Here is a 13,292-nt window from a genome sequence, read left to right as displayed (position 1 = left end):
TGTGAGCTTAACTTCTGTTCCAGGAAAATTAATGGAGGCACTGGTTAAAGAAGCACTGCAGGATCATTTAGACAAGACTTCAGTTATAGCTCAGACACAGCATGGTTTTGTTAAGGGGAAGTCTTGCCTGACCAACTTGATTGGATACTATGATGCAGTCACAAAAGAACTGGATGCAGGGAATAACTTTGATATTATATACTTGGATCTAAAAAGGCTTTTGATACTGTTGCACATGGAAGACTGCTACACAAATTGGAGTAGTGTGACATTGGAGGCAAATTGCTGCTATGGATAAAGGGGTGGTTGAGGGGGAGAAGACAGAGAGTGGTAATCAATGGACACTGCTCATCGTGGACTAATGTTATTAGTGGAGTCCCTCAGGGCTCAGTGTTGGGTCCATTATTGTTTTCTGTATTTATAAATGATATTGATGATGGTATATCAAGCTTAATGTCCAAGTTTGCAGATGATACAAAGGTTGGCAGGGTTGTCAAGGACACTACTGACACTATGCTGCGCAACAGGATCTGGAAAGGTTGAGCAGATGGGCTGAGAGGTGGCAAATGAAGTTTAACATTGACAAATGTAAAGTACTACACATGGGAAAAAGCAACCCCAGAGCAACGTATCAACTCTGTGGTACTACACTGACAGTGGTAGAGAATGAAAGGGACTTGGGGGTGATTGTGCAGGCAGATATGAAGTTCTCTGAGCAGTGCAGACGGGCTGCAAGAGTAGCTCATGGAGTATTGTCAATGATATACAGGAATTTTTCCAGCAGGGATAAGGAGGTGATTATTCCATTGTATAAGGCAATGGTCAGGCCACACCTAGAGTACTGTATACAGGTCTGGAGGCCTCATTTCAAGAAGGATGTAGAGCTGCTGGAACGAGTACAGAGAAGGGCAACAAGATTAGTGAATGGAACAAAGGGGTGCTCTTACGAAGAAAGGCTTAAGTTTTGCAAATTACAGTGTCTGGAGACTAGGCACCAGCGAGGTGATCTGATAGAGGTGTATAAAGCCTTGAATGGTTTAAGCATGCTCAATGCTGATGGGATTCTTCCTCTAGCTCAGAAAAATCACCTGAGAGGGCATAAATTCAAATTGAGGAGGGACAGATGTAGGATAGATGTGCGGAAATTTGCCTTTAGCCAGCGGGTGGTTGGTTGGTGGAACAGACTTCCATCCCTTGTGGTGGAGGTTGATAGCCTAAATAAGTTTAAGGCTCAGCTGGACAGGTATTTTGAACGAACAGAGGGGTGAAGTGGAAGTGGTTTTTTTTTTTTTTTTTTGGCTGATGCTGCATAAGCTTGCTTTCTTGCATCAAATGCCTCTACTAATGCTAATGCTAATGCTAATAATATATGTATAATATAATTAATAATAGCATAATAATAATCACAAAGTTTTGAACTAATAGTTGAACATATTAGTTCAACTAATTTGTTGGGGTTTTGCGTGGGCCTTTCAGAAGTTGGGGCCCAGAGTGCACGCATGGTGCGCCTGCCATTAAATCCGCCTCTGAGTGTTAATTACTCTTACGAACCCTGTGGAATCTGCCAGTTTCCACAGGGTTCATATCAACCCAGTGGAGACTGGCAAGAGCACCACAAAGATTGATTAGCCACACGAAGAGAAAGACTTTACTAACTAGTCAGTAAATGATAATGCTAGTCAGACTGCTAGCCAAATCGAAAAAATATGGTACAAAAGATCAATAAAGAGAGAGAGAGAGAGAGAAAGATACAATTCTGGTTGAATAAATGAGACAACAAGTGTTGCAGTTTGTCCATGGCAAGAAGGAATTCTCACATAAAATTGGAATATGAGTTATATAGATGAAAAGATAAATTCTTCAAAAACACTGCTCTAATTTGTGCAGCAGTCTTCCATGTGCAACAGTATCAAAAGCTTTTCTAAGATCCAAATATATAATATCAAAGTTATTCCCTGCATCCAGTTCTTTTGTGACTGCATCATAGTGTCCAATCAAATTGGTCAGGCAAGACTTTCCCTTAACAAAACCATGCTGTGTCTGAGCTATAATGGAAGCCTTGTCTAGATGATCCTGCAGTGCTTTTTTAACCAGTGCCTCCATTAATTTTCCTGGAACAGAATTTAAACTCACAGGTCTGTAATTACTTGTGTCAGCCTTTGATCCTCCCTTGTGAATTGGGGTCACATTTGCACATCTCCAGTCCATGGGTACTTCCCCTGAGTCCAAAGAAGCTCTCTTAATTATGCCTAAGGGTTTGCTTACTTCCTTTGGAGGCAAATTGCTGCTATGGATAAAGGAATGGTTGAGGGGGAGAAGACAGAGAGTGATAATCAATGGACACTGCTCATTGTGGACTAATGATATTAGTGGAGTCCCTCAGGGTTCAGTGTTGGGTCCATTGTTGTTTTCTGTATTTATAAATGATATTGATGATGGTATATCAAGCTTAATGTCCAAGTTTGCAGACAATACAAAGGTTGGCAGGGTTGTGAAGGACACTACTGACACTATGCTGCTGCAACAGGATCTGGAAAGGTTGAGCAGATGGGCTGAGAGGTGGCAAATGAAGTTTGACATTGACAAATGTAAAGTACTACATATGGGAAATGGTAACCCCAGAGCAACGTATCAACTCTGTGGTACTGCACTGACAGTAGTAGAGAATGAAAAGGACCTGGGGGTAATTGTGCAGGCAGATGTGAAGTTTTCTGAGCAGTGCAGACGGGCTGCAAGAGTGGCTCGTGGTGTCTTGTCAACGATATACAGGAATTTTTCTAGCAGGAATAAGGAAGTGATTATTCCCTTGTATAAGGCAATAGTCAGGCCACACCTTGAATACTGTATACAGGTCTGGAGGCCTCATTTCAAGAAGGATGTAGAGCTGCTGAAACGAGTACAGAGAAATGGAACAAAGGGTTGCTCTTACGAAGAAAGGCTTAAGTTTTGCAAATTACTGTGTCTGGAGACTAGGCACTGGTGAGGTGATCTGATAGAGGTGTATAAAGTCATGAATGGTATGAGTATGCGCAATGCCAAAGGGATTCTTCCTCTTGCTCAGAATAATCACCTGAGAGGGCATAAATTTAAATTGAGGAAAGACAGAGTAAGATAGATGTGCGGAAATTTGTCTTTAGCCAGCGAGTAGTTGGTTGGTGGAACAGACTTCCATCCCTTGTTGTGGAAGTTGATAGCCTTAATAAATTTAAGGCTCAGCTGGACAGGTATTTGCAACGAACGGAGGGGTGAAATGGGAGTGGTTTTTTTTTTTTGGCTAATGTTGCATAAGCTTGCTTTCTTGCATCATATGCCTCTACTAATGCTAATGCTAATGCTAAATAGGCCTCCGGGGTTGGGAAAGTTATGACTTATAATAACTGCAATGGAATACATCATTTTGGAATACGTCATATTTTATTTTAATAAATAAAATTTTATTAAAATAATAAAAATAAAAAAGGATAAAAGTTTACGCAAAAATAAAATACACTGACAACTGTAGAGTTGTGATAAAAATATAGATAGAATTAAAATACATAAAATTAAAAGTGATAAAACAACACCTTAGCTTTCAAAGGTGATGCCTCCTTATCAACAGTGGAACTTGGTGGTCATGGCACATCCTTAAATATTTATGGATATAAGCATAGCAGGATTCATTTGTACAGTAGTATATACAATAAGTTCCAGTATAGAAATGCAATATCATTCACTTTTTTTCTCTGGATGTTTGTAATATAACTACCTGAAATTTGTCACTGGTGACTCTAGGGTTCAGTGCTATGTCCATTGTTGTTTTCTATGTTTATTAACAATATTGATGAAGTTATATCAGGCATATTTGCATCTTGTAATTCACAGTACCTTTCAGGATACTTTTTTCCCCTTACTTTATTAAAAATTTGAGAAACCTTTTTTGGATATAGTTTTTTAAAAACCCCAGACACAATTTTTTTGATCCGTTCCAGCAGATCCGTTCCTAAAGTAACAGAGAGAAAGCAGAATATATAATCAGTTGTTGAATATTGCTCCCCAAAACTTTCATTGGAATATCTGTTGCAAATACAACTGTTTAAAAACTAGATGCCTTGATGTTTTATTCATAGTTGTAATGTAGTTTAATTTTTTTTTTAATTGAGTAAATGTTATAAACAGTGAATTGTGTATTTTTGTTATTTTTTAGACTTATTCTGGACTTTTCTGTGTAGTAGTCAATCCTTATAAGAGGCTTCCAATTTACACTGAAAAAGTTATTGAGCTGTATAAGGGCAAAAAGAGACATGAGGTTCCACCCCATATTTTTTCCATTACAGATGCAGCTTATCGCAGCATGCTACAAGGTAAATTACCTTTGCATCACAATTAATGTTACTTTTATTTTATTATTCTCTGGAAAATTTGAAAAACCTTTTAGTTTAACTTAGTCATTGGCACTATTGCATAGTTTAAGTCTTGAGAGAGACATTTTTTTAAAGTTTAAAACTGCCATTAAACATTTCCTTGTTTTTTAAATAATTAAAATTTATTTAATATTAAAAAGTTAAATAGGATTATGTTAAAAAAAAAAAACCTTTATTTTGACATCACTTTTGTTTTAGAATATATTTAAAGTACTGCATTGGCAGTCTGGTAGTATGCTCTACAAATAAAATTTACTTTTAAAATTCATTGTATTACTAAGCTTTGATCTCAGGTTATATTGTTATTGCTGTAATGGAAGCTTCCAGAAATAATATTATATTACATTGCCCAGTTTATTATTGTTGCATTACTAATAAATGGTAACTGATATCATATATTTGGATCTTAGAAAGGCTTTTAATACTGTTGCACATGGAAGACTGCTGCACAAATTGGAGCAGTGTAGCATTGGAGGCAAATTGCTGCTGTGGATAAAGGGATGGTTGAGCGGGAGAAGACAGAGAGTGGTAATCAATGGACACTGCTCTTCGTGGACTAATATTATTAGTGGAGTCCCTCAAGGTTCAGTGTTGGGTCCATTGTTGTTTTCTGTATTTATCAATGATATTGACGAAGGTATATCAGGTTTAATGTCTAAGTTTTTAGACGATACAAAGGTTGGAAGGGTGGTTAATGACACTAATGACAGCACGCTGCTGCAACAGGATCTAGAAAAGTTGAGCAGATGGGTTGAGAGGTGGCAACTGAAGTTTAACATTGACAAATATAAAGTATTGCCTATGGGTAGCAGTAACCCCAGAGTGTGGTACTACACTCAGGGTGGTCGAGAATGTAAAAGACCTGGGGGTAATTGTGCAGGCAGATATGAATTTTTCTGTGCAGTTCAGACAGTCTGCAAGAGTACCTCATGGTGACTTGTCAATGATATACAGGAATTTTTCTAGCAGCGATAAGGAAGTGATTATTCCCTTGTATAAGGCAATGGTGAGGCCACACCTTGAGTACTGTATACAGGTCTGGAGGCATCATTTTAAGAAAGATGTAGAGCTGTTGGAACGAGTACAGAGAAGGGAAACAAGATTAGTGAATGGAACAAAGGGTTGCTCTTACGAAGAAAAGCTTAAAATTTGCAAATTACAGTGTCTGGAGACTAGGCACCTGCGAGGTGATCTGATTGAGGTGTACAAAGCCTTGAATGGTTTGAGCATGCTCAATGCTGATGGAATCCTTCCTCTTGCACGGAATAATCATTTGAGAAGGCATAAATTCAAATTGAGGAAAGACAGATGTAGGATAGATGTGCGGAAGTTTGCCTTTAGCTAGCGGGTAGTTGGATGGTGGAACAGACTTCCAACCCTTGTTGTGGAAGTTGATAGCCTAAATAAATTTAAGGCTCAGCTGGACAGGTACTTGGAATGAACGGAGGGGTGAAATGGCAATGTGTGTGTTTTTTTTTTCTTCTTTTTTTGCTGATGCTGAAGCTTGCTTTCTTGCATCATATGCCTCTACTAATGCTAATTTTTATATTGCATATAGTTGATTGGAAGTAGAAAGAGAAAATGATGATGGTTGATTCATTCTGCAAATTAAAATAGGTTAAAAACAGGACAGTTTTATATTATATTTGAAACACATAGGAAGTTTCCAGAGAAGTTTTTATTTTTATTTTACAGAATGTTGATACAGAGTTTTGATGAACTTCTAATTAGTGAAAAAATCGCAAAATTTGATATTGTGATGTGGAAATCAATATAAACTACTGTTTCACTGCAATAGATGTTTGTACTTATGGACACGATGGTGATTCGAACATTTTTAAAAATTCTAATTTTGGAAGAAAATTGCTAATGAAACAACTTAATTTGATGTTAAATAGAGCTCTTCCTGGTACAAATGAGCCAGCAACACCATTTGTTTTTGTAAGGGACAAAGCATTTGGTCTGACTGAAAATTTAATACTACCATACCCATCAAAAAATTTGAGCAGTGAACGAAGAATTTTCAGTTATAGATTAACTCGAGCAAGGCGACTTGTAGAATGCAAGTTTCGAATACTGAGCAATAAGTTGAGCATTTTTCACTCTAGCCTATTACTGAATCCCCATTCTGCTATCGACATAATAAAATATTGTTGCATATTGCATAATTTTGTGAGAAGAAGAGATGGATATGCTTTTGAAGACACATTAACTTGTGAGATGGAAATGAGAGCAGTTGGAGGGTGGTCTTCAGGCTTAGGAATAATGGATTCTTTTTCTACATATTTCAACAGTGTCAGCACCCTTTCATGGCAAAATACTAGAATATAATTACAATAAAATATATCCTATTTTTTAAAAATAAATATTAGTATTTAGTAGAAAATTAAAATTCTGAAAAATAAGAAACTATGTACAACGAATTTGAATTAAATGTATGTGGCAATCAAAAGATTTTTAAATTGTTTAATACTTTCCCTCACATATAATAAATTTCATAAAAACCCTCTGTTAGTCCTCTGGGGTAATCATTTACTGCTGTGTTGTACAAGGCAGGCCTCCTTTCCACCTCACATATAAATTTCTCGGTATCAAACATCATCTACTCCAAATAATAACAAACATATGAAAGAAGACCAACCACCCCACTCATGGGGAGAATTTCTCCTCAGGCATTATAAATACCAAGGCACTTTCAATGCCTCTGATGCATCAGCAGGCATTGAATGCCAGCTAACATTGTCCAACGTGGCATTGGAAGCCCCCCTTCTAGTTTGCATGTCCTTTCCCTCTATTTCTGTAAAACCAGGCATTCAAAGGCGTTTCCAGTGCCGCATTTTAAGCACCCGTCTAGTATAGCCCTATATCTACAGATTCAAAAATAAATCAATGGATATGTAGTATAAAATATACCAGTTTGTTTACATAAAATTTTAATTAATACTTATTTATTGTGTAATCATATAAATACATAATTAATGCAATGAACGTGGTTGTAGAGTGTGACTACAACCACGTAATATCAGGTTTCATAATATCAGGTTTTAATAATATCAGGTTTTAAAGTACTAGTTTCAATTCTTAAAAAGTCATGTAAATGCTGGTCAGTTAGACATGATTGTATTTTAGATTTTACATATTTCATTTTTGAAAAGGTCTGCTCACATATATATGTACTTCTGAAAACTGATGTAAACTTTCTTGCAAAATTTTTAATTTTTGGATAATCTGACTCAGATAATGTTGAATTGAATTAGATTTTCATTTTTAAATATTGTCTTCAGTGCATTATTAGATTGAAGATCTACCAACTCTAATTGTAAATTCTCATCAACATTGTTGATGGGTACGTCAAAGGGATTTTGAAAAAGTTCAAACACCTTTGAAATATTTTTAAAATCAGAAAATTTATCTGAAAAATTTTCCTGCAACAAACTAATGTTTTGAACAAAATTTTCAGTGGAAAAATTACAACTAGGCATATTTTTAGATAAATTATCATAACATGGAAAATGTGAAAAATTATTCCGAAGTAGTTGACTTTTAAATAACTAGTTTTGTTTCAAATGATTTGACATTATAATACAATCCATTGACAAGTTTGTCTTGTCCTTGTAGTTTCATGTTAAGAAAATTCAGATGTTCTCATATATCTGTTAAAAAGGCAAGGTTCTACAACCATTTGAGATCTGACAGTTCCTGAACAGGTTTAAATTTTTCATTCATAAATAGATCTATTTCGATCCTAAGTTCAAAAAATCGCTTAAAAACATCACTGTGACTCAACTATCGTGCTTCAGTGTGGTACAAGAAATCATTGTATTCAGCCTCAATGGTTTCAAGAAAATTTTTGAATTGCCGATGATTCAGACCCATCTTGCAAATAAAATTTACTGGTAATATGACTGAATTACTGCAAAAAATAAATTCAACATCATATACTTAGACTCCAAAAAAGCTCTTGATACCATTGCAGATATGACTGATATACAAATTGGAGCAGTATGGCTTTTAAGAAAAAGTTACTGCTGTGAATAAGGGAGTAGTTGATTGGGAGGAGCAGAGAGACAGTGGTTATCAATATGCACTGCTCTTCTTGGACTAACATTAGGAGGTGAGCCCCAGGGTTTTCAGTGCTGTGCCCATTGTTTTTTTCTATATTTATTAATGCTTTTGATGAAGGTGTGGGGTCTAATATCTACGTTTGCAGATAATACAAATGTTGGAATTGTAATTAATAACAGTAATCAGGGTGTGCTACTGCAACAAAATGTAGACAAAATAGGCAGATGGGCTGAGAAGTGGCAATTGAAATTTAATATTGACAAATGCAAGTTACTTCATATAGGGAGCAGTAATCCATGATTAACATATTAGTTCTGTGGTATCACACTCAGAGCAGTGGAGAATGAGGAGAACCTGGAGGTAATTGTGCAGTCAGATATGAAGTTCTCTGAGTAGTGTTAACAGGACAGCTCAGCTCATTGGGGTTTTGTCAATGATGTACATGAATTTTGCCGGGATAACGAGGTGATTATCCCATTGTTAGGCCATATCAGGTTCCTTCCAGACCTGATATGGCCTAACAATGGAAGGACATGGATCTGTTTCAAATTGCAGCATCTGATGAGATCTGATGAGACCTGATTGAGGTGTTTAAGGCCTTGAATAGATTGAGTTAGCTGAATTCTGATGTAATTCTTCATTTTGCTCAGAGATGAGCAAAAAAAATTAGTTTTAGCATTAGTAGATGCATTTGATGCAAGAAAGCAAGCTTATATAGCATCAGCCAAAAAAAAAAAAAAAAACACCTTCCCATTTCACCCATTCATTAACACCAAATGTTTGTCTTGAATATATTTAAGCTGTCAACTTTTATGACAGATAGAAGTTTGTTCCAGCAATCAACCACCTGCTGGCTAAAGGCAAATTTCTGCACATCTATTCTACAACTGTCTTTCCTCAATTTTAATATATATCCCCTCAGGTGATTAATCTGGCCAAGAAGAAGGATCCCATCAGGATTGAGATTGCTCAAACCAATCAAGGCCTTATGCACTTCAATCAGGTCACCTCACAGGTGCCTAGTTCCAGACACTGTAATTTACAGAACTTAAGTCTTTGTAAGAGCAACCCTTTGTTCACCAATCAATTGCCCTTTTGTGTACTTGTTCCAGTATTATATCCTTCCTAAAAAAGAGGCCTCCAGACCTGTATACAGTACTCAAGGTGTGGCCTGACCATTGCCTTATACAAAGGGATAATCACCTCCTTATCCCTGCTAGAAAAATTCCTGTATATCATTGAAAAGACACCATGAACTACTCTTGCAGACTGCCTGCACTGCTCAGGAAACTTCATATCTGACTGCACAATTACTCCAGGTCTTTTACATTCTCTTCATTGTAGTACCACACAGTTGATATATTACTCTGGGATTACTGCTACCCATATACATTACAGTAAGAGTAGGAGACCGGCAGAATTACTTAACAAGTACAGGTCACTGTTGAACAAAAGCCGAGAATTAGGGTTGAATTTGAAAGTGTCTGCAATTCTGCCCAGACACGATAGGAGGGAGTATATGATGAGAGCCTTGTCGATCAATTCGGCCCTGGAAAGATTGTGCAAGGCTCAAGGGGTAGAATTTTTTTCAGCCTGGACTGTACTTGTTAACAGGAGAGATTGCTTCTACAGGGATGGGATACACTTAAATAGAAAGGGTGCAAGAATATTTGCTGATGCTATCGAGGCAGTGTTAGGTGGGTCGGAAAACTGATAGCTTGGGGGGAGACAAAGACCAATAGATTGACAGTAGCCACTGGCAGAGGTGAAAGAGATTCTTGCACTGCTTCTATTAGAATGAGCAGAAGCCTGAAAAACAATATGCATGATATTTCAGAGACTGCTGGGAGCCATTGCGGTACAAGTAAACACATGGGTTGTGTTAGGGTAGCTAAGAATAGAAACAGGTGCAGGTATACTTGCGTGTACACCAATGCTAGGAGTTTAGTAAATAAAATTGATGAATTTGAGGTATTGCTCAAAACATCAAAGGCAGATATTGTTGGGATATCAGAGACGTGGTGTCACACAGATATAAGGGATGCAGAACCGGAATTTGGGGAGTACAACGTCTACAGAAAGGATAGACAGGATAGGAAGGGGGGAGGGGTTATGCTATTAGTTAAGAAACACACGAAAACCAAGGAAGTGAAGCCAGTCGACATTGCTGGACAGTGCAGTGTTGAGTCAGTTTGGTGTGACATAAGAATTGGGAGATCAAAATTGAGAGTAGGAGTGTGCTATAGGCCTAATGACTCTGATGAGTATAATAAGAAACTGTACAGGGAAATAGAGTGGGCCAGTAAATCAGAGAGTCTTATAATGGGAGATTTTAATTTCCCAGATATTGACTGGAATTTGGGGGCTGGTCACTCACACACTAGCAGGGCTTTTGTGGATTTATTGGATGATTGTTTTCTACATCAGCATGTTCGGGAGGCAACTAGAGGGAGTAATACTCTTGATTTGATTATCAGCAGTGATTCTTCATGCATTAAGAATCTGCAGATAAATGAACCACTAGGTGGCAGTGATCACAGCGTGCTGAAGTGGGATTTACTCAAAGAGGTAACTACCATTAGGGGTAAAGGGAAGGGTTATTGCTTCCGTAAAGGCGACTACGATGGACTGAGACAGTATTTAAATTCTATACAGTGGGACCAACTGATGATGTCACCAACAGCAAATTCAAAATGGGAAGCATTCAAAGAACTTATCTTGGAAGCTACTAGGCTTTACATACCAACTAAGAAATATTGTTCAAGGTTTAGGCCAAAATGGATGTCAGATGAACTAATGAGGCATATGGCAGAGAAGAAAAATGCATGGGATACTTACAAATTAACACATGACACAGAAGCCTATGATAGATACAAGTTGATATGCAACCAAGTTACAAAGGAGGTTAGGCAGGCGAAGGCAGATTACGAGAAATCCTTGGCAAGGGATGCAAAGAAAAACAGCAAAGAGTTCTTTACTTATGTAAACTCTAGAAGGAAGGAAGGGGATGAATCAGATTGGTCCAATTGATATTGATGGGTCAACTGTTGATGATCCTGCTCAGGTAGCTAACAAACTAAATGAATATTTTGCATCGACATTCACACATGAGGAGTTATTCAGTGAGGGGAATGCCAGAGGTGTATTCAACTCTAGCAGTAAGCTACAGAATCTGGAAATAACTGAGAGTCAAGTGGAGGAGAAACTGTTGAAGATAAACACAAGAAAGGCACCCGGGGTGGATGGGATCTATCCAGTTATATTAAAGGGGCCAGCAAAGGAAGTAAGCAAACCCTTAGCCATAATTATGAGAGCTTCCTTGGACTCAGGGGAGGTACCCATAGTCTGGAAATGTGCAAATGTGACCCCAATTCACAAAGGAGGATCAAAGGCTGACACAAGTAATTATAGACCTGTGAGCTTAACTTCTGTTCCAGGAAAATTAATGGAGGCACTGGTTAAAGAAGCACTGCTGGATCATTTAGACAAGACTTCAGTTATAGCTCGGACACAGCATGGCTTTGTTAAGGGGAAGTCTAGCCTGACCAATTTGATTGGATACTATGATGCAGTCACAAAAGAACTGGATATAGGGAATAGCTTTGATATTATATACTTGGATCTTAGAAAGGCTTTTGATACTGTTGCACATGGAAGACTGCTACACAAATTGGAGCAGTGTGACATTGGAGGCAAATTGCTTCTATGGATAAAGGGATGGTTGAGGGGGAGAAGACAGAGAGTGGTAATCAATGGACACTGCTCATCGTGGACAAATGTTATTAGTGGAGTCCCTCAGGGCTCAGTGTTGGGTCCATTATTGTTTTCTGTATTTATAAATGATATTGATGATGGTATATCAAACTTAATGTCCAAGTTTGCAGACGATACAAAGGTTGCCAGGGTTGTCAAGGACACTACTGACACTATGCTGCTGCAACAGGATCTGGAAAGGTTGAGCAGATGGGCTGAGAGGTGGCAAATGAAGTTTAACAATGACAAATGTAAAGTACTACACATGGGAAACAGCAACCCCAGAGCAACGTATCAACTCTGTGGTACTACACTGACAGTGGTAGAGAATGAAAGGGTCTTGGGGGTGGTTGTACAGGCAGATATGAAGTTCTCTGAGCAGTGCAGATGGGCTGCAAGAGTAGCTCACGGAGTATTGTCAATGATATACAGGAATTTTTCCAGCAGAGATAAGGAGGTGATTATTCCATTGTATAAGGCAATGGTCAGGCCACACCTAGAGAACTGTATACAGGTCTGGAGGCCTCATTTCAAGAAGGATGTAGAGCTGCTGGAACGAGTACAGAGAAGGGCAACAAGATTAGTGAATGGAACAAAGGGGTGCTCTTACGAAGAAAGGATTAAGTTTTGCAAATTACAGTGTCTGGAGACTAGGCACCAGCGAGGTGATCTGATAGAGGTGTATAAAGCCTTGAATGGTTTGAGCATGCTCAATGCTGATGGGATTCCTCCTCTAGCTCAGAATAATCACCTGAGAGGGCATAAATTCAAATTGAGGAAAGACAGATGTAGGATAGACGTGCGAAAATTTGCCTTTAGCCAGCGGGTGGTTGGTTGGTGGAACAGCTTCCATCCCTTGTAGTGCAGGTTGATAGCCTAAATAAGTTTAAGGTTCAGCTGGACAGGTATTTTGATCGAACAGAGGGGTGAAGTGGGTTTTTTTTTTTTTTTTGGCTGATGCTGCATAAGCTTGCTTTCTTGCATCAAATGCCTCTACTAATGCTACTGCTAATGCTCAAGTCCCCAACTTACGTAAACCCGAGATATATAACTTTGGACTTACTTAAATTTTTT

General features: G+C 38.0%; 1 protein-coding gene across 1 annotated transcript in view; it reads left to right on the top strand.

Moving 5' to 3' along the window:
* Positions 1-13,292, top strand: part of LOC150076628 (uncharacterized) — a 1,101,557-nt gene that overhangs the window by 146,729 nt on the left and 941,536 nt on the right. The window contains exon 2 of the mRNA XM_090386980.1: positions 4,184-4,340. Coding sequence (XP_090243106.1) covers positions 4,184-4,340 — 157 coding nt within the window. The remainder of the gene's footprint in view (positions 1-4,183; positions 4,341-13,292) is intronic.

The sequence above is a fragment of the Mastigoproctus giganteus genome, chromosome 12 (assembly GCF_048544385.1).
Source record: "Mastigoproctus giganteus isolate SK-2022 chromosome 12, ASM4854438v1, whole genome shotgun sequence".
Lineage (NCBI taxonomy): Eukaryota > Metazoa > Arthropoda > Arachnida > Uropygi > Thelyphonidae > Mastigoproctus > Mastigoproctus giganteus.
Note: the sequence above shows the minus strand (reverse complement) of the source record. Positions and strands in the feature narration are given on the sequence as shown.